The sequence below is a fragment of the Pelophylax lessonae genome (assembly GCF_965119305.1).
Source record: "Pelophylax lessonae genome assembly, chromosome: 5".
Classification (NCBI taxonomy): Eukaryota; Metazoa; Chordata; class Amphibia; order Anura; family Ranidae; genus Pelophylax; species Pelophylax lessonae.
Genome location: NC_138772.1, coordinates 377715001 through 377736352, shown reverse-complemented (window position 1 = coordinate 377736352; position 21352 = coordinate 377715001). Strand labels below are relative to the sequence as shown.

The window sequence follows — 21352 nt, the reverse complement described above, 5'->3', positions numbered from 1 at the left end:
AGTTGAGGAGGGATGTGGGTCTAAAATTGGCCGGTGTAATAGAATAGGATCTTTCCCAGGCTTGGGAAGTGTGACCACATACGACTGGAGCATCTCTTTCAGACCTCCCCTGGACGTACCCTTACAGGAGTCCAAGAGCGGGTCTGTCACTGAGTTGAAATCCCCACATATTAGAACCTGACCATACTTGACTTGGCTCACTTTGTTAAACAATTTTTCAAGAAGCGGCGTTGGTGGACGTTGGGGGCATAGAGTGTCACTATTGTGTAAGGCCTTAAATTGATGTTGCATGTTAGTATGATGTATCGGCCGTTGCTGTCCAAGAAAGGTTGTTTAAGTTGGAAGCAAACATTATTCCTAACAGCTATGAGCACCCCTTTTGCTTTTTTGTCCGAACATGAAAGGAACACATGGGGAAATTAGGGATGGGAACACTTGGGGGTTTTGGAAAGTTCAAAGTGTGATTCCTGCACACATAAGATAAGATTTCTGCCCACATAAGACTCTGTGGCGCATCATTCTGAATAAGGGGTCAGGTCGGGCAGTGGAGGTACTTGTTTCAATAGGCATGTGGTATACAGTGGCGAGCTGTAGGTAGCACTGCAAGGGAGCCTGTAACAAAAACAAAAAGAGAAAAGAAGAGAGGAAGTAAAAAAAGGAACCGAGAGCGGTACCGGAAACATTGGGAATGTCCTTATGATCTTGGGGTATAGTGGAATATCCACTAAGGACCGACCAAGGCTATATTGGAGATCGCAAATTATCTTGAGAACCAGCTACATGTTTTTTCTTCTACGTCTGCCAGTCGTGCTGAGAGGAATTTTTCAGGTGTTGTTGAGAAGATGACGGAGCTTGTGATTGCTCTGGGATGATGCCCCATTGACGCAGGAGGGAGATCCCTTCCTCCAGAGTGGAGATTATCGCAGTAGTGCCAATGTAGTTGACCAACATCTTTGCGGGGTACTTCCACTTGTGTGGAATTTGGTGATTGCGCAGGGCCCTCATAATGGTGACCAGGTTTCTCCGGCGTTGAAGGGTTTGCTGGGACAGATCAGGTAAAATTTAGATGGAAACATAGGCTAGAGGACACTGGTCTTGCTTTCCGAATTGCTCTAACAGGGCTTCTTAGGTTTTATAGTAATGTACCCGCAATAAGACTTCCGTGGGTATGACTTGGGGACCCTGTGAATCCTATCCACAGTAAGCTCCAAATCGGATAGGGTTGGTAATATTGCAAGAAATATGTCCTTAGCGTACTGCAGAAGTTGGGGTGGTGTGACCATCTCGGGGATACCCCTAAGCTTCAAATTATTTCTACGTGATCGGTCCTCCAGATCTGCCAGTTTATCTTTTATCCACATGATCTCGTCAGTGTGGGCGCTGTGTGCATCCACTAAAGAGTTGTAGGACCTGGAGTATTCTCCCAGTGTATGGTCTACCCGATCCACCCTGCCACCTAATGCATGTACTTCTCTGCGGCATTGTGAAACTGAGGCCAGCAAATCATTCTGGAGAGATTCCCTGAGGGACATGAGCATGTCCTTGAGGACTATATCGGAAACTGGTTGTCCGATAGTGGGAATGGGAAACCCTGCAATGGGATCTGGTGTGTCCTTGCCAGCAGGCTGCTGTGACATAGCCCCACTCACCTCCAAGTCTAATGTCCATGTGCCCCTCTCATTGGAGCCTGTCCTTGGGCGGGACTTTACAGGACTCCTGGTTAATGGCGTGGAGGCCCCAGAAGAGGATCCGCTGTGTGGGGTAGCCCTGGATGGCATGGAATTGCCAAATGGTTCTGAATTAAGGTAGGCTGCAGGAGTCCGCTGCCATCTTGGAAAAGGTGCTGGGGCACGGAGGGGAAGAAGCCGGTCAGCTGGCGGCGCTTTACCAGGGGCTCTTTCTTTCTCCGGGGCATGCCTGGTGGTTCTCGCAGTGTTTCGGCGGTCTGGCGGAGCTCCTCTCCTATGCTCCCATCACGGAGCTCGGACACCACGTACCCCCCCCCCCCCAAATACCATGTTTTTTCACCATCGTAAATGCATTAAATCTCCATTAGGGAAAATAGTGCATGTAGTACTATATGCCACATAAACTCCATTTAATATTTCCAAAGGGTTCCAGATGCCTGTTTTCATGGTTGTGCTTCTCCTGGTTCCTTATATATTTTGGGGCTGTGAGAGATTGAGACCTATATGGCGCAAGATTTAAAAAATCTCCTCAAAATTGGTGGGACACTCCTTTTCTCACCATGCCTCTGTGCATGTTGTACAGTATGCTCCATTATCTGATGTTTTCTATCCCTTAGAAAAAATAAATAAATCATACTATATGTATAGCCACACATTGGACAATGTTAACTCTGTTTACCCTGTTAACTCGAAGTCTCCCACCATTCTTCTCTTCCAAATTATTGGCAGAATAGACACCACAATGTTAATAGAGATAATCATATAACATAGTTACATAGTTATATTGTTATATTGTTGGTAAGGTTGAATAAAGACAATGGTCCATCCAGTTCAACCTGTGTGGGTGCGTGTGTTCATGTCAATAATCATTTCCCATATCTCTGTATATTGTGTTTGCTAAGATGCACATCCAAGATTCTTTTAAAACTATCATAAATTCCTGCATGAGGCCACCGATTGCAGAAAAGAGTTCCACATCCTTACCCCCCTGACAGTGAAACTGTAATGTTCCGGTACCTTTGGTACCCTAAATTACACTTTCCACAAGTGTATGCGCCCTACCATTTACTTTTGGAAAGGTGCGCATACACCTTTAAGACTGGAGCTGTCATCACTCAGCGCCGGACTAGATGGCTATTTAAGGCGTCGGTTCTCACTCACATGTGTTCGTTCAAACACTGAAAATACAAAGCAAAAGAAGGGCGCACCAGCCTAGCGCATTATCCTCAGCAAGTTTATTTGGATAAAATTGTTTAAAATCAAATACTCACAAACAAACATGAAGTTCAGGCACATCAATTCCATACACCTGCCTCCTACCAGAGGATCAACGTCTTTACTGGAAGCAGGGGGCTGACGCGTTTCGAGGCCGTGCCTCTTCCTCAGAGCCTGGAGGCCATGGTCAAGTCCATAGTTTAAATATAGTATGTAAGGCCAGGCCTCCACATCAATTTCAGCCAGTAAATACACACAATTAGCAAGCTGGTTCCTAGAGTGACTTTATGTATGTGGTAACACAATGATGAAGGTTGAGGGATAGGTTGAGTGGAGGTGGTAGGTGATAGACACTTGAAGGTGAGACAGTAGCAGATGGATGCAGGAAAGTTTAGCAATGTTGTATGGTAGCAGATGACAGAATAGCAGGTGGACATACAAAAGAGATCAACCCAGTGCAGAAAAGTAGCAGTAGTCTCAAGAGCTAGCAATCTAGTTATGCAGATGTGATAAACAGTCTTTACTATGCAGAGCTAGATAGTGTAAGCTTAGTATAAGTTTATAGAGAATTCCCCTGCGGGGTACTTAGCACTATTAGCGATACAGCCGAAGGGTGGTTCAGGAGAGGCGGATGATCCAGTAGCGGGATACAGGGATCAGCGCAGCAAGGTTCCGTCAGCGAGGTAAGCTTGCAAGCATGGAAGCTTCAAGCAAGGTTAGCATCCAGGTAAGGGTGTTTGAACGAACACATGTGAGTGAGAACCGGCGATTTAAATAGCCATCTAGTCCGGCGCTGGGTGATGACAGCTCCAGTCTTAAAGGTGTATGCGCACCTTTCCAAAAGTAAATGGTGGGGCGCATACACTTGTGGAAAGTGTAATTTAGGGTACCAAAGGTACCGGAACATTACAATACCCCCCCCCTTAAGGCCTGCTCCTGAAGGCCTCTGGAGCTGGTTTGTCTGGGTATCTCGCATGAAAATTGCGGATTAATCTAGGGGCATGTATGTCAGAGGTGTTTAGCCAGGTGTCGTCTTGGGGCCCATAGTTCTTCCATCTAACCAAGTACTGAAGTCTTCTTCTGTAGATACGAGAATCCAGAATCTCTTTTATCTCGTATTCTTCTCCACCTTCAACTTGTACAGGAGGGGGAGGTGGAATATTAGGCCTTATTCCTTGGTCCGGAACATGGGGTTTCAGTAGCGACACATGGAAAATGGGATGGATTTTTAGGTCCATTGGCAATGTAAGCTGCACTGCAGCTTTTCCAATAAGTTTCTTGATTGGGAAAGGTCCCAAGAACAGAGGTCCAAGCTTTTTGCTAGGGATCTTCAGTCTCAAGTTTTTTGTTGAGAGCCAAACGAGGTCCCCGATAGTATACTGTGGAGAAGGTCTTCTACGAAGATCATAGTACTTCTTTTGTTGACTGTGAGCGTGTGCAATGGTAGTATTTAGTAAACCCAGAGAATCCTTTATTTGGGTAAGATAGTCTGAGGCTACTGGGTTATTTGAAGGAAGGATGCGTGGAGGGAGAATAGAGGGATGGAACCCATAGTTCAAGTAGAACGGACTCTGCTTGGTCGTACTGTGGGTTGCGTTGTTGTAGGCAAATTCTGCCAGGGGGAGAAGATCCAACCAATCATCCTGTTGGTAAGAAGTGTAACAACGTAAATACTGCTCGATGCATTGGTTGACTCTTTCAGTCTGTCCGTTGGTCTGCGGATGGTAAGGAGAAGTGAGCTTCCGCTCAATCCGTAGTATGTGACATAGTTCTTGCCAGAATTTAGAAATAAATTGGGATCCACGGTCAGACAGAAGAGTTTTTGGGATACCATGTAATCTGAAGACATGTTTCATCAGGAGTTCTGCCGTTTGTTTGGACGAAGGTAGTCTGCGAATAGCAATGAAAGGTGCCATCTTTGTCAGATGGTCCACTGACACCAAGATGGTATTAAATCCTTTGGAAGGAGGCAATTCTACGATGAAGTCCAATGACAAAACCTCCCATGGAGTTTGGGGTATTGGTAGACTGCATAGTAGACCGGATGGTCTCGTAGTGTCAATTTTGGACCTGGCACAGACATTGCATGAAGAGACGAATTTTTGTATAGATGTTTTCATGTCAGGCCACCAGAATTGCCGAGAAATCAAATTGAAAGTCTTTGTCATACCCATATGTCCTGCCATAGGCACATCATGCGATAATTCCAAGATCTTGGTGCGTAGGGTAGGTGGTATGTAAAGTTTGTCGTTGTAGTAGAGGAAGCCTTCTGCATCAGTATTTAGTTGTGGTGGGGGTGAATCCAAACTTATACCATGCAGAACCTCTTCCTTCAAGGAACGGACAACTCCAATAATGCGTTTGTGAGGTATTATAGGAACGGAAGGAATTTCAAAGTAATTTTCTTCAGTTAGTCGTGATAGTGCATCCGCCTTTTTGTTCTTATCTGCAGGTGTGTAGGTCACTAGGAAGTTAAACCTTAGAAAGAATAGTGACCATCGTACCTGTCGATGCGAGAGAGTTTTGCTAGTCTGAAGATATTGGAGGTTTTTATGGTCCGTGTATATAATTATTGGTAATTGGGTGCCTTCGAGTAAATGTCGCCAATTCTCCAGAGCCAATTTTATAGCAAGCAGTTCCTTTTCACCCACGGGGTAATTTATCTCGGGACTGCTCAGGGATTTAGAAAAAAAAGTGACTGGATGAAGTGGTGAAGTGTGGGTAGGTCGTTGGGAGAGTATTGCTCCTACTGCCATGTTTGACGCATCTACCTCCAGAATGTATTGGAGGGATGGGTCTGGATGGCGTAATATGGGAGCGGAAGTAAACCTTGTCTTTAACAAGTGGAAAGCCTTATTTGCTTCTTCTGACCATTTAAATGGTATTTTTATGCTAGTGAGCTGTGTGAGGGGTCTCACAATAGCAGAAAAGTTTTTTATGAACTTCCTGTAGAAATTTGAAAATCCCAGGAATCGCTGTAGCGCCTTGCGTGTAGTTGGTGTAGGCCAATCCTGAATGCAGGATATTTTACTCATGTCCATCTCGATTCCTGTTTTGGATATGATGTAGCCTAGGAAGAGTACCTCATCTTTATGGAACAAGCATTTCTTCAGCTTCACATAAAGATTATGTGCAAGCAATCTCGATAATACAAGTCTTACATGTCTTATGTGTTCAGACAGGGTCCGTGAATATATAAGTATATCGTCCAGATATACCACAACACAGACATCTAGTAAGTCTTTAAAAATATTGTTTATAAATCGTTGGAAAACTGCAGGGGCATTGCATAGGCCGAATGGCATCACAAGATATTCGAACAATCCGTATCTAGTTCTGAATGCAGTCTTCCACTCGTGTCCATCACGGATTCGAATGAGATTGTATGCTCCTTTCAGGTCTAATTTTGAAAAATAGGTAGCTCCACGCACCTGCTCAATGAGCTTAGGGATAAGCGGTAGAGGATAGCGATCTTTTATTGTGATAGCATTCAATTTCCTGTAGTCGATGATAGGTCTGAGACTTGAATCTTTATTGCGAACAAAAAAGAGTCCTGCTGCTGTGGAAGAAGTGGAAGGTCTAATAAAACCTTTTTCCAAGTTCTCATCCAAATAGGTTTTGAGATGGGCAAGTTCATCCTGTGAAAGAGGATAAACATGACCGAACGGCAATTTGCTATTTGGGAGTAGATCAATGCTACAATCATAGTCTCGATGAGGAGGTAATGCTTGAGCATTTTTCTCAAGAAAAACCTCAGAAAGATCCTGATAACATAGTGGTGCAATCTCATCTGTCACCACAGACAGAATCTTCCCGGAAAACGGGAGGTTACACGTTTCCTCGCAATAACAAGAAGGGAAGGTCAAGGACCGTTTCTTCCAATCTATGGTTGGTTGGTGTGTGTGTAACCAGGGAAGTCCCAACACAATGGGAAAGTGGGGTGAAGGTATTAAATCGAAGGTAGAAGTCTCCATATGAGACGCGTTAATAGTGACTAGAAGTGCTTGTGTCTGATCGGTGATCGGACCAGAGGATAACAGAACACCGGTAATAAGACTTACTGAGACAGGTTTGAGTTTAGAAATAATAGGAATTTTATTTAAAGCAGCAAAACATATATCCATATAATTTCCACAAGATCCTGTGTCAATCATGGCCTTAGTAGTAATCCTGTTCTGGTCCCACTGTAATGTCAAAAAAACAGAAATGTAGGGGTTAGTGAATGAAGTTGTCAATCCTCCTAGAGAGACATGTGAACACTCACCCTTCTTTTTGTTGACTAGGGGACAGACGTTTATCTTGTGATCCGGGGATGCACAGTACAAGCAGAGATTTTCATTTCGTCTTTTGGCTTTTTCCATAGTTGATAGCGGTGGGCGTATGGTTCCTACCTCCATAGGAACGGCCAGACTCCGAGAGGAAACGGATAATGGCATTCCCATCTTTTCAGCCTTTCTTTCTTGTAGTCTTCTATCTATGGTAATACTGAGTTGTAATAATGCATCCAGGGTTTTTGGCAGATCCGCTCGGGCGAGCTCGTCCTTAACGGCTTCTGATAGGCCAAGCCTAAATTGGGTTTTCAGAGATGCATCATTCCATTCTGAATCAAGGGTCCATCTCTTGAACTCTGCGACAAAGTCTTCTACAGGCCTCCTTCCTTGTTTCAAGGATCTTAACTGAAGATCAGCAGTACTCTGCCTATTGGGGTCATCATATAGGCTAGTGAGCTCTGCCAGGAACAAGGCATAGGAGTTTAGAAGCTGGTCGTTTTTCTCAAAAAGAGAATCTGCCCAGGCTCGAGGATCGCTTGATAGGTAAGAAATAATAGTACAAACCTTAATGTGATCAGTAAGGTAGGTACGAGGTTTTAGCAAAAAAAAGTAACTCACATGCGTTTTTAAATTCGCGAAATTTTTTGCGATCACCTGTAAATACCAAAGGGGGATTTATCTTGGGTTCAGGGGACTGAGCAGAGGTAAGTTGTGTCAGTCTAATTACCTGCTGCGACAGAGCCTGATTGTCTTCTTTTAATTCAGCAAGTGTGTGTATTAACGCAGATACTTGCTGTTTTAATTGTGTCACCTGAGTGGTTATTTCTGCTGAATCCATTTTTGGGTTCGTTCAATCTGTAACGCTCCTGCATTTCTTATATGGTGTGGATTTTCAGCTGCAGAAATAGTTCCACGTCAGTAGTCATGTAAGAGATATGCTGAGATACCATTCCCAACCTCAATGACTCATCATGTGTGGAAGGTCTTATTTCAGCCAGTAAATACACACAATTAGCAAGCTGGTTCCTAGAGTGACTTTATGTATGTGGTAACACAATGATGAAGGTTGAGGGATAGGTTGAGTGGAGGTGGTAGGTGATAGACACTTGAAGGTGAGACAGTAGCAGATGGATGCAGGAAGGTTTAGCAATGTTGTATGGTAGCAGATGACAGAATAGCAGGTGGACATACAAAAGAGATCAACCCAGTGCAGAAAAGTAGCAGTAGTCTCAAGAGCTAGCAATCTAGTTATGCAGATGTGATAAACAGTCTTTACTATGCAGAGCTAGATAGTGTAAGCTTAGTATAAGTTTATAGAGAATTCCCCTGTGGGGTACTTAGCACTATTAGCGATACAGCCGAAGGGTGGTTCAGGAGAGGCGGATGATCCAGTAGCGGGATACAGGGATCAGCGCAGCGAGGTTCCGTCAGCGAGGTAAGCTTGCAAGCATGGAAGCTTCAAGCAAGGTTAGCATCCAGGTAAGGGTGTTTGAACGAACACATGTGAGTGAGAACCGGCGATTTAAATAGCCATCTAGTCCGGCGCTGGATGATGACAGCTCCAGTCTTAAAGGTGTATGCGCACCTTTCCAAAAGTAAATGGTGGGGCGCATACACTTGTGGAAAGTGTAATTTAGGGTACCAAAGGTACCGGAACATTACACTAAGTCAGTCTTCTACCTCATTTGTCATATAGTTGCCCACTCCATTAATTTATTCAGGTCCTCTTGTAAGGTTTATATATCCTGTTGTGATGTTATTGCCCTACTCATTTTTTCTGTCATCAGAAAACACTGAGTTTCATTAGCTGCAAGTACTCCATTCAAGTACAACATTTTAAGTACAGTGAAGAGATATTGCAGGAGACTGAAGAGATTGAAGAGATACTGAAAGAGATTGGCTTGGAGTTTGCAACTGAGTCATCTGTGTTTTTTTGCTGACCATTGCTTGAGAAGAGGAAAGGAATTTGGTCAGGTGTTTGCTATTGTGCATTTGCTAATGAGACCAGCTCATTAAGGTGTTACATTTGTTGCTGGGGGAGGAGCTGTGAAGGAGTGAGTGTATATATAGAGACATACTCATTAGCTGGCCTAATTCATTAGCTGCAAGTACTCCATTCAAGTACAACATTTTAAGTACAGTGAAGAGATATTGCAGGAGATAGTCAGGAGGCTGGAAGGTGGAAAAAAGAAAAAAAAAAAGGTAAGATTTGTTTGACTTAAATTTACAATTTTTTTTTTCTCCTCTTTAAAATGGCAGACTTGGTTCAGTGCAGGAATTGTTGTGCATTTATTTCATGTTCCACTCTTTGGAGATTTGGATGCTGTCAGATCTGTAGACAATTCTCCTTACTGCAGCAGGAAATTGCATTTTTGTAATCAGAGATATTTAAATTATCTGTTAAACAAACTCCAGCTGGGACTGCTGCAATGCCACTGCCACAGAGGACCCCCAGAAATGGCAGATGGGTTACTGTAGGTTCTGGAAGACTTAGAGTGGTGGATAGAAGACATGTCCCACAGTCGGTGGTTCTCCAAAATTCATTTGCAGCACTCTCAGAATGTAAGGACAACATGGATATGGACTCAAGCACAGAGGGTGAGAAACCATCGACTCCTATGTGTAATGTATGCAAGACTGCAGCCAAGGACAAAAAAGATAAAGTGAAGTCTCAAAGGAAGCAGCTGTTGCTGGGTGATTCAATCATAAGAAGTGTGGAGCTTAAAGAAAATGGTTTTGTGAGATGTCTCCCTGGTGCTACTGCTAGACGAGATAGAAGACGTATTATTAATATTGTTAAGCAAGCAAAGCAGGAAGGGGACGTGGATGTTCTTGTCCATCTAGGGACAAATGACCTGGCTTGCAATGAAGTGTCAGAGGTGAAAAAATCTTTTATCACACTTGGTAATGACGTACAGGATTTTGCATTAACCATTTCATTTTCTGAAGTTCTGCCTGTGCATAATGTTCAGAATGATAGGCAGAGGCGCATAAAGGAGTTCAACATATGGCTTAGTAAATGGTGTCAAGAGCAAGGATTTGGCTTTGTTTCTTATGATAGCTCTACTTGGAATAGAAAGGAACTGTACAAAAAAAGATGGTTTGCATCTTTCTCTCAAAGGAACAAATGTACTTAGTGAACAACTCCAAGAATTTGTGAAAGAGTATTTAAACTAGGAAGGGGGGGGCAAAAGAGTGGAAATACAAGAGTCCAATTGCCCCCCGAAACAATGCCAGAACAGGTCAGAAGCACAGAGGTTAAGAAATGATAAGCTCAGAGTCCTGTCTACAAATGCTCGCAGTTTAGGTAAAAAAAATCAATGAACTTGGGTCAATAATGGCATCTGAGAATGTAGATTTAGTGGCTGTTACGGAGACATGGTTTAATGAAAGAAATGACTGGGACATAACCATACCAGGGTACTCTTTATACAGAAGAGACAGAGAAGGCAAGAAAGGAGGAGGAGTGGCCCTGTATGTGAAAGATAGCATTAAATCTAACCTAATACAAGTTGGTGAGGCCAACATAGAGTCAGTTTGGGTTACGTTGCAGTTTGCTAATCATGCAGTAACTCGTGTAGGTGTGATATATAGACCACCTGGTCAAGTTAAAGAACTAGATGATCTACTAGTTGAAGAAATAGCTAAAATGACAATGAAAGGAGAAGTTATCATTATGGGAGATTTCAATCTTCCAGATATAAACTGGAAAACCAAAATAGCAAGTTCTACCAGGAGTACAGATATTCTAAATTCCCTACTGGGGTTGTCTCTGCAACAAGTGGTTGAGGAGCCAACCCGGAGTGAGGCCATTTTGGATTTGGTATTCACAAATGGGGATTCGGTATATGATGTCATTGTAGGCGAAACCTTCTGATCTAGTGATCACCAGTCAGTGTGGTTTAATATAAGAACTGTGAAAGAGTCACACCACACAAAAACAAAAGTTTTATATTTTAGAAAAACAGACTTTTCAAAAATAAAATTAGTCATAAATGAGTCCTTATCAGACTGGAACGGATTACATGGAGTCCAGGAGAAATGGGACTACTTAAAAGGTGCATTATTGAAGGCAACAGAAAATTGCATTAGACTTGTCAGTAAAAGCAAAAAAAGGAAGAGACCACTGTGGTACTCAGCAGAAGTGGCCCAAATCATTAAAAATAAAAAGCTAGCATTTTGTAATTATAAAAAAACCCAGAGCAATGAAGATAAGGAAATCTACAAGATTAGGCAGAAAGAGGCCAAGCAAGTTATAAGAACTTCTAAAGCGCAGGCAGAAGAAAAACTAGCTCAGTCTATGAAAAGGGGGGATAAGACATTCTTCAGATATATAAATGAAAAAAGGAAATTAAAACAAGGAATAACTAAATTAAAAACAAAGGACAGAAGGTATGTAGAAGAGAATAAAGGGCTAGCCGACTGCCTTAATGAATACTTATGTTCAGTTTTTACAGAAGAAAAAGAAGGAGAAGGACCTCCACTTGAAAGGATGACTAATGAATCGTGTGATGCATGTGTCTTTACTGAGGAAGACGTTCTAAGATTGCTGTCTAAAGTGAAGACAAATAAGTCACAGGGTCCTGATGAGATACACCCAAAATTATTAAAAGAGCTTTGTGGTGAGCTGGCAAAACCATTAACAGATTAATTTAACCAATCATTAGTAACAGGAGTCATCCCGGAAGATTGGAAATTGGCAAATGTCGTGCCCATTCACAAGAAAGGTAGTAGGGAGGAATCGAGCAACTATAGACCAGTGAGTCTGACATCAATAGTAGGCAAATTAATGGAAACCCTATTAAAGGATAGGATTGTGGAACATCTTAAATCCCATGGATTGCAAGATGAAAAACAACATGGGTTTACTTCAGGGAGATCATGTCAAACAAATCTTATAGATTTTTTTGACTGGGTGACTAAAATAATAGACGGTGGAGGTGCAGTAGACATTGCATATCTAGATTTTAGTAAGGCTTTTGACACTGTCCCACATAGAAGACTTATCAATAAACTGCAGTCATTGAGCATGGACTCCCATATTGTTGAGTGGATTAGGCAGTGGCTGAGTGACAGACAACAGAGGGTTGTAGTCAATGGAGAACATTCAGAACAAGGTCATGTTACCAGTGGGGTACCTCAGGGATCTGTACTGGGACCAATTTTGTTTAATATCTTCATAAGTGATATTGCAAAATGCCTCGATGGTAAGGTTTGTCTTTTTGCTGATGACACAAAGATATGTAACAGGGTTGATGTTCCTGGAGGGAAACGCCAAATGGAAAAGGATTTAGGAAAACTAGAAGAATGGTCAGAACTCTGGCAACTGAAATTTAATGTGGATAAGTGCAAGATAATGCACCTGGGGCGTAAAAACCCAAGGGCAGAATATAGAATATTTGACACAGTCCTGACCTCAGTATCTGAGGAAAGGGATTTAGGAGTAATTATTTCAGAAGACTTAAAGGTGGGAAGACAATGTAATAGAGCAGCACAAAATGCCAGCAGAATGCTTGGATGTATAGGGAGAGGTATAAGCAGTAGAAAGAGAGAAGTGCTTATGCCGCTGTACAGAACACTGGTGAGACCTCACTTGGAGTATTGTGCGCAGTACTGGAGGCCATATCTCCAGAAGGATATAGATACTCTAGAGAGAGTTCAGAGAAGAGCTACTAAACTAGCACATGGATTGCAGGAAAAAACTTACCAGGAAAGGTTAAAGGACCTTAACATGTATAGCTTGGAAGAAAGAAGAGACAGAGGGAATATGATAGAAACTTTTAAATACATAAAGGGAATCAACTCGGTAAAGGAGGAGAGCATATTTAAAAGAAGAAAAACTACCACAAGAGGACACAGTTTTAAATTAGAGGGGCAAAGTTTTAAAAGTAATATGAGGAAGTATTACTTTACTGAGAGAGTAGTGGATGCATGGAATAACCTTCCTGCAGAAGTGGTAGCTGCAAATACAGTGAAGGAGTTTAAGCATGCATGGGATAGGCATAAGGCTATCCTTCATATAAGATAGGGCCAGGGACTATTCATAGGATTCAGATATATTGGGCAGACTAGATGGGCCAAATGGTTCTTATCTGCCGACACATTCTATAAGTTTGAGCTATGTATCCCATCCTCTATATCATTTTAAAAATAGGTTAAACAAGAGTTGGTCCCAGGACAGAGCTTTGGGTTACCCCACTTACCACTCCAAACCATTCTGAGTACACGTTATTTATCACCACCCTTTAGATGTGCCCCTGTAGCCAGTATTCTATCCGGGAACAAACCCTAGGGTCTATGCCTACAGACCTTAGTTTGTAGATTAAGCATTTGAGGGGGACTGTATCAAACGCCTTGGCAAACAGAAATATTTATGGACATTTTTTTTTTCTTTGCTATGTGTGCTTCTGTGTGAAATGTTATGTTAAAGCGGAGTTCCGGGCACAAAATCGATCTTTTTTTTTTTGTGCCCGTCCGCTTGTTCTCCTTCACCTGAAAAGGAATTGGATAGTTAGGTTTTTTTTTTTTTTTTTACTCACCTTGTAATTGAAGATCGAATATACTCGCCTATTCTGCACTTCCTCCCTCTGCGTCGCGGCTCCGCCGTCACTTCCTGGCTTGCAATGATTCCTGGGAGCTGAACGTCATCGCTCCCAGGAATCAATGCGACGGCACCGGCCCGCTCGTCACTTCCGGGGCAACGCCGCATTCCCTGCTAAACAGCTTCTGGGCATGCCCAGGAGCTGTGGAGGAATGCGGTGCCGCACCGGAAGTGACGAGAGGGGCCGGTGCAGGCGCATTCTGGGAGAAAAGGACACGGAAGAAGACGCAGAAGAGGATCGCGCCGGCTTCAGCTGCCCACAAGAGAGATGGCAACGCTGTGGAAGAAATGTTATAAGTGAGTATTTCTTCTTGCAGGTAAGTGCGAACCGGGACAGATCAGAGGCTAGCCATTGTGGAATGTACTAGCCCTGACTGTCCTGGGGGTATGTTTACTGAAAATTTTTTTCTGTGCCCGGAACTCCGCTTTAATGATACCATTTTATAATACCTTTTTGTATATGTATATTGTTTACATTTTGTATGTTGCTGCCTAAATAAATAGTATGTAAAAAAAAAACAAAAAAAAAACAAACAGCGTAGGGTGTCCCCCCCCCCCACCCCTCTTCATATCAGGCCCTTCAGATCTGTTACGGATTTTAAAGAGAACCCCATGCCAAAATTTAAAAAAAAGTGTGGGATCCCCCCCCCAAAATATATACCAGACCCTTATCCGAGTATGCAGATAGCAAACACCTTGGTGCAGCTAATGCATAAAACAATCTGCTTCTAGTGCAGTAAAATTTAAATGGCATTAAAATGTATTGCACTAAAATACTTTGCATGAATAAATCAAAGATTTGAATTATGAATAATAGATTGAAAATTCCTGCACCTTCTTTATTCATCCCTTGTATCCCAATGTTCCATAAGTTCTTTCATTTTCCATACATTTTGGTATACTATAAAAGAATGTAAACCCTTTCCATCTTCTGTAATTTTCCTAATGCCCTAATAGTCTGTAAGCGCTTCCATCTTCTGTATCTCTCCCTTATAGCCTAGTATGACTCTTCCACCTTCTGTATCCTCCCTTATACACTCTTCCTCCTTCTGTATTCCTCTGTAATCGCTTCCTCCTTCTATATTTCTCTGTTATATTCTAATATGTTTCTTCCTCCTTCTGTAGGCCTCTTATACCCTTGTAGACAGCAAGCTTTTTCACTTTTATTTCCTCCTTTCCTTCTTTATACCCCAGCAGACTGTAAGCGCTTCCTACTTCTGTACCCTGCTTTATACCCTAATAAACTGTAAACTATTGCACCTTCTATGTCCTTTTCTTTTCCTCAAATATGGTTCATAAACTTTCTCCCATATACTACAATCGACTATAAGTGCTTCCACCTTCCTTTCCTTCTTTGTACCCTAACAGACTGTAAGCTCTTCCTCCTTCTGTACCTTGCTTTAAACTCTAGCAGACTGTAAACTATTGCACCTTCTGTATACCTTTCTTTTAGCCTAATATGGCTCTTCCAACTACCTTATCCTCCCATAAACTGCAATAGACTGTAAGCCTTTTCACGTTCTTATCCCCCTAAACTTGCTATCTGAATCCTCCCTTATACCCTAGCATGTTGTAAGTTATTATACCTTCCGTAGCCTCTCTTATATTCCAATAGGTTGAGTGAATCCTTTCTTATCATTTAAAGCTGAACTTCAGGTGAACGCCACTTTCTAAAATGTGCTAGCTTACTATGGGTTAAAAAAGGAACCTTTAGAATCACTTTAAGGGGGAGTGGTTGGGGGTGGTGAAAACTCAGCTCAACTGTTACTTTTACATTGGTACATTTTACAATCCCTTGCCTATTAGCCATGAAAATTGAAAGAATTGACTTTTCAAAATTCACATCCAAATGACCTCAAAGAGGTTCACATTAAAGTTCAAAATTTGCTGATTTTTGGATGCTTTCCCTGAGTGTGCCTATGAATCGAATTCAATGAAATTTACTCATCACTACTCAATTATAAAAAACCCATACTCTCATTTTTTTCAAGACTAATTGCCCTTAAAATATACTATTATATGTAAAAAAAAAAAAAAAAAAAAGAGTTTATTTGAATGGACCACAGCTCTCTTTCTCTGTATCAATGTCAGTAACAAAGAAGAGACAACTCTATATACAGTATGCACAATCACTCAATATTAATGTTTTTGTTAAATGTCATTATTCAAGTACAACCGTGGTTTAAGCACACTCAATTTAACCAAAGAAAAACCTCAATATGAATCTGTATAACTGTTTAGCTTTTCCTAGAAGATGTTCCGTCATAATAATCTCTAAGTCAGTAGATGCTCAAATAGAAATTGAACCTTTGAAGATGGTATTTGTGCACACTCTTTGAATTATAAAACTACAATAATATCTATTTATCAGCTAACAAACATAGTGATGGGACCAAGATGAACATTGACGTCGATGGACATTTAATTTCCCAGAAATCAAAATCAGAACATTACTTCATACAAGCTAAGAGCAACAATAGTGTGTAACAAATACGATGAAAGGCAAATAAGCTAGAAAATTCAGAATTTGCAAAATCTTAAATGTCCCAAAGCACCCTAGTTATATAATAAAATGTTTCAATGTTGTAGGTGTATTAGATATTGTGCTCAAACTAGTATGATGAGCAGCATGTATAAAGAGACAGTACACAATGTTTTTTGATCTTTTTTTTTTATATATTTTAGGAAAGCAATATACACCAATACATACATGTAAATAAAAAAAGAAACACAACAAAAATTGTGTCATGTTACTTATAGTTTTTTTTTTTTTGGAACATTCCCACTGTCTAACAAAACAACATTTTACACAATAAAAAAACACTCAAAAACCTTTTAAGTCCCATGAAATTTTTTAAGAAGCCTAAAACGACTTCAGACCATCCTATTGTTACCTTCCCAATTGACCCCAATGCATTTTACCATTTTGCAGATACCAAAATGTATCCATAACGCCTCCAGCTGTCACTCCAAAGTCGCGAGCGTGATTCTGACATGCGCCTTGGTGTCGAACGTCCTAGCCTCCCCCCCCCCCCCCCTCTGTGTGGGGGCTAGGACATTGGACACCACCGCACATGTCAGAATCACGCTCGCAGGTTTTAGAGTAAAAGCCCGAGGTGAAACAGATACATTTTTAACAAAAAGCGTTTGCTCCTTAGTGTCGAGTGGACACTTTTAAAATGTAAGTGATACAATTGTGTTTTTAAAAAAAAAAATGATACAGTGTTTATGGATTTATGCTATGTGGATTCTCCTTTCTTCTTAAAATGAAATACCTCCCAACATCTCTATGAGAGAGCCTGATTATAAAGATGGGAATATCAACTATAGATTTAAGAGCCAGTCTGCTGGACATTTTATAAGAAGGCGTTGAAGCTGGTTTATAACTTTACCAGCCACTCCATCTGGTGAGTCAGTTTAGGGTGATCGGTGGAAGGATTGCACAGGGTGTTTGCACAGATTTGCCTGTTGAAGATTTTTGCACATTGCTACATGCAATTTTTGCACTTTTTTACCTTTTGTCTGGGACTTTATGAAATATGGGACAATTTTTGCTGCCTCTGATTTTTGGATCACTTTATTATGATATTTGGTTTTGGAATCACAGTACATATTTGTCATGCGCTATATGAATTTTTAGTTTATGATTGTATTTTATATATATAATATTTATTTTTCTTGTGGCACTTATTCATCACACTTTTAATTATTTAGTAATTGCTTATAATAATTGTTTACAATAGTTGCACTAGCACTTTAGGATTTAGCACAAAGAAATTATTTCTTGATATAATAGGGGATAATTTATTTAATTATCCCCACTTCATCCACTAGGGGAGTGAAGATCTGCGCTGACTGATTTTCTCAATACAAGAAGTTTGCTAACAGACAAGTATGAAGCTTTTATTTCAAAAGAGATGTAGAGGTTGATTTAATAAAGGCAAACAGGCTAGTCCCTTTTCAAGGGAATCTTCAATTTCCCTTAGCTTAGTGAATGTGGTGAAGCTCACGTTGCAAAGATTACTTACCACCTGCAAGGTAACTAATAATGTAGTCCTCTCCTTTCCCAAAATGTATCCAAAAGGTGTTCTATAGGGTTGAGGTCAGGATTCTGTGCAGGCCGGTCATGTTCTTCTACCCCAAACTTGCTCATCCATGTCTTTATGGACCTTGTTTGTGCACTGGTGCGCAGTCATGTTGGAACAGGAAGCGACCATCCCCAAACTTTTCCCACAAAGTTGGGCGCATGAAATTGTCCAAAATGTTGTGGTATGCTGACACCTTAGGAGTTCCGTTCACTGGAGCTAAGGGGCCAAGCCCAACCCCTGAAAAGCAACCCCAAACCATATTCCGCCCTTCATCAAATGCTTTGGACCAGTGCACAAAGAAAGGTCCATAAAGACATGGATAAGTGAGTTTGGGGTGGAGGAAATTGACTGGACTGCACAGAGTTCTAATTTCAACCCGATAGAACACCTTTGGGATGAATTGGAGCAGAGGTTGCCAGCCAGGCCTTCTCACCCAACATCAGTAACTGACCTCACAAATGCGCTTCTGGAAGAATGATCAAAAAATCCCATAGACGCCAACCTTGTGGACAACCATCCCAGAAGAGTTAAAGCAGTTGTAGCTGCAAAGGGTGAGCCTCTACGGACTAAGACTGGGATGCCATTAAAGTTCATGTGCGTGTAAAGGCAGGCATCCCAATCCTTTTGGTAATATAGTGTATTTTGTAACGTGCATTTCCTTACTGTGCTCCATGTTTACTTAAAAAATGTTGTTTTTATAGTCCTGATTAGGGCTTACCAATACATGTATTGGTGCTGATACTAAGCATTTGCACGAGAACTTGTACTCATGAAAATACTCCGATATCTAAAACTGATACCTTTTTGGTGCCTTGATATAGTGATGTCAGCATGGGTTCACACAGGAATGATGCGGGAAACCGAATGTGATTCGGACAGGAATCGCACCACATTCCTATACAAATCACATTCTTTGCAGTGTGATTTGAACCCATTCATTTCGTATTGGCTCAAATCTCACCGAAAAGGTATAGGTAATTTGTATTGGTGCACAAGTATCAGTACTCATACTTGCTGGTATAAAACAGGTATCGATGCATTCCTAGTCTTTATACTGACTTTCATAAAGAAGAGTTAATGATGTGTATGGCCCTGAAAAAAAACAATATTACTAGTGGTATGCATTGGTAAACGTTTTGTTTTAACCACTTGCCGACCGCCGCACGACTATTTATGTCGGCGGTCAGCCCCTCACAGGCGGAGCGACCTAGGGCTACGTCGCTAGCATGTGAGGGTCTAGGGAGCAAGCGCGCGCCGCCAGAGGCGCGCTCCTGCACGGTCACGGACCCCCCCACGCATGTGACCGGCGGACCCGATGTCCGCCGGTCACTTGCGATCGTCGGGTGGAGAGGGAGAAAGGCAGGCGGCTAATGTAAACAAGCTGCCTGTCATTCTCGCCTGTGTAGGAATAGTGATCATACGGTTCTACTATGTAGGACCGTTGATCACTGTTCCTACACCTCAAGCCACAGCCAATCACAGTTAGAATCACACCCCTAGGGACACACATAACCCCTCCCTCTCAAAAAAAGTTAACCCCTTCACTGCCAGTGTAATTTTACAGTAACAGTGCATATTTATAGCACTGATTACTGTAGTAATGTCACTGGTAACCCCAAAAGTGTCAAAAATGTCAGTCAAGGGTCAGATCTGTCAACCGCAATGTCGCATTACCGCAAAAAAAAACGCAGATCGCCGCCATTACGCGTTAAAAAAAAAAAAACAACAAAAATGACAAAAATCTTTCCCTTTAGTTAGTAAACGCGATAACTTTTGCGCAAACCAATCAAAATACACTTTTTGATTTTTACATTTTTTTGGGGGGAATTTCATATAAAAAAATGTGAAAAATATTGTTATTTTTGCAAAATTGACGCTGTTTTTTTTGTTTATAGCGCATGATCAAAAAATCGCACAGGTGATCAAATACCACCAAAAGAAAGCTCTGTTTGTGGGGAAAAAAGGACGTCAAATTCGTTTAGGTACAGCGTCACACGACCGCGCAATTGTCCGTTAAATTTACGTAGTGCCGAATCGCAAAATAGGCCCTGGTCAGGAAGGGGGTAAAATCTTCCGGGGCTTAAGAGTTTAAATACAACGTATATACATGTACTTTTTAATTAAAATAAAGGTATCCTTTTATACATTATTGTGTTCCTAAGGGAATAGGCATAAGTAAACATGAAAAATAAATAAATAAATAATTGCAACTCTATTTTAACCATTTTTTTATTTATTTCAAGGTGAAAGGCTACTCTGTCAAGAATAAATAATATCGAGGCTAACGAAAAAAATCAAGGAAAAATGAAGATGGAGACAGCCACAGAAATTTCAAAACAAAGCATAGGTCATCCAAATATGACATCCCTCACTTCAAATTATACGAAGTGTGTAAACATCAATATTCCAGAAGAAATTTTCTTTACTATCTCAGCAGTTGGCATTCTGGAAAATGTTCTTGTCCTCATTGCTGTGATTAAAAACAAAAACCTTCACTTACCCATGTACTTTTTTATTTGTAGTTTAGCTGTTTCCGATATCCTAGCAAGTCTGTATAAAATTCTAGAGAGCATCATGATGATTCTGGTCCGAGTTGGTCATCTACAAAAAAAAGGTCTATTCGAACAAAAGATGGATGATGTTATGGACTGGTTTTTTGTATTGTCACTGCTTGGATCAATATTTAGTCTATCTGCTATTGCAGTAGATCGATACATAACTATCTTTTACTCCCTTCGTTACCACAACATAATGACTCTCAGAAGAGCTTGGATCATCTTGGCCACAATCTGGATATTTTGTGGTGGATGTGGAATAGGTATTCTTATCAATTTCCATGATACAGTAACAATATTGCTTTTTACTGTAATGTTCCTTCTGTTGTTAGTGTTTATGGTATGTCTTTATATCCATATGTTCCTTTTAGCTCAGTCGCATGCCAAAAAAATTGCTTCACTCTCCGGTCAATGGAATTCAGTGCAACAAAGGACAAACATGAAAGGAGCAATTACGCTGACCATTTTACTGGGAGTATTCATTTGCTGTTGGTCTCCATTTTTTGTTCACCTTCTTTTATTCTCATTTTGCCCAAACAATCCTTATTGCGCTTGTTACATGTCAACCGTGTATATAAATTGCACCCTTATTTTGTGCAATTCTGTCATTGACCCATTAATTTATGCATTTCGGAGTCCAGAGTTGCAAAGCACATTCAAGAAAATGCTGTGTTGTTGAGTGGCTTGAAGACTGCAGAGATGTCAACAGGGAACACCTGGAACGGTATAATTAACATACACACATCAAGGGATGTAATTATTATGCAGCTTACAAATGTCACTGTAACATTAACTAGCTATGTACAAGTAAAACAAGCAAACCAAATGTCAATTTATGGAAAACATTTCACAAATATATGTTTAATAGAATGCTGCATAAACAAACAGCATCTAGACATGTTCTATTCTGCTCTAGTTTACCTAGGTTTTGTCA

The 21352-nt window shown here is 41.1% G+C and overlaps 1 protein-coding gene across 1 annotated transcript in view; it reads left to right on the top strand.

Moving 5' to 3' along the window:
- The window catches only part of MC2R (melanocortin 2 receptor), a 30219-nt gene extending 9094 nt beyond the window's left edge, over nucleotides 1–21125 (top strand). The window contains exon 2 of the mRNA XM_082257280.1: nucleotides 20114–21125. Coding sequence (XP_082113406.1) covers nucleotides 20168–21097 — 930 coding nt within the window. The 5' untranslated portion in view covers nucleotides 20114–20167 and the 3' untranslated portion in view covers nucleotides 21098–21125. The remainder of the gene's footprint in view (nucleotides 1–20113) is intronic.
- Nucleotides 21126–21352: the final 227 nt, after the last annotated feature.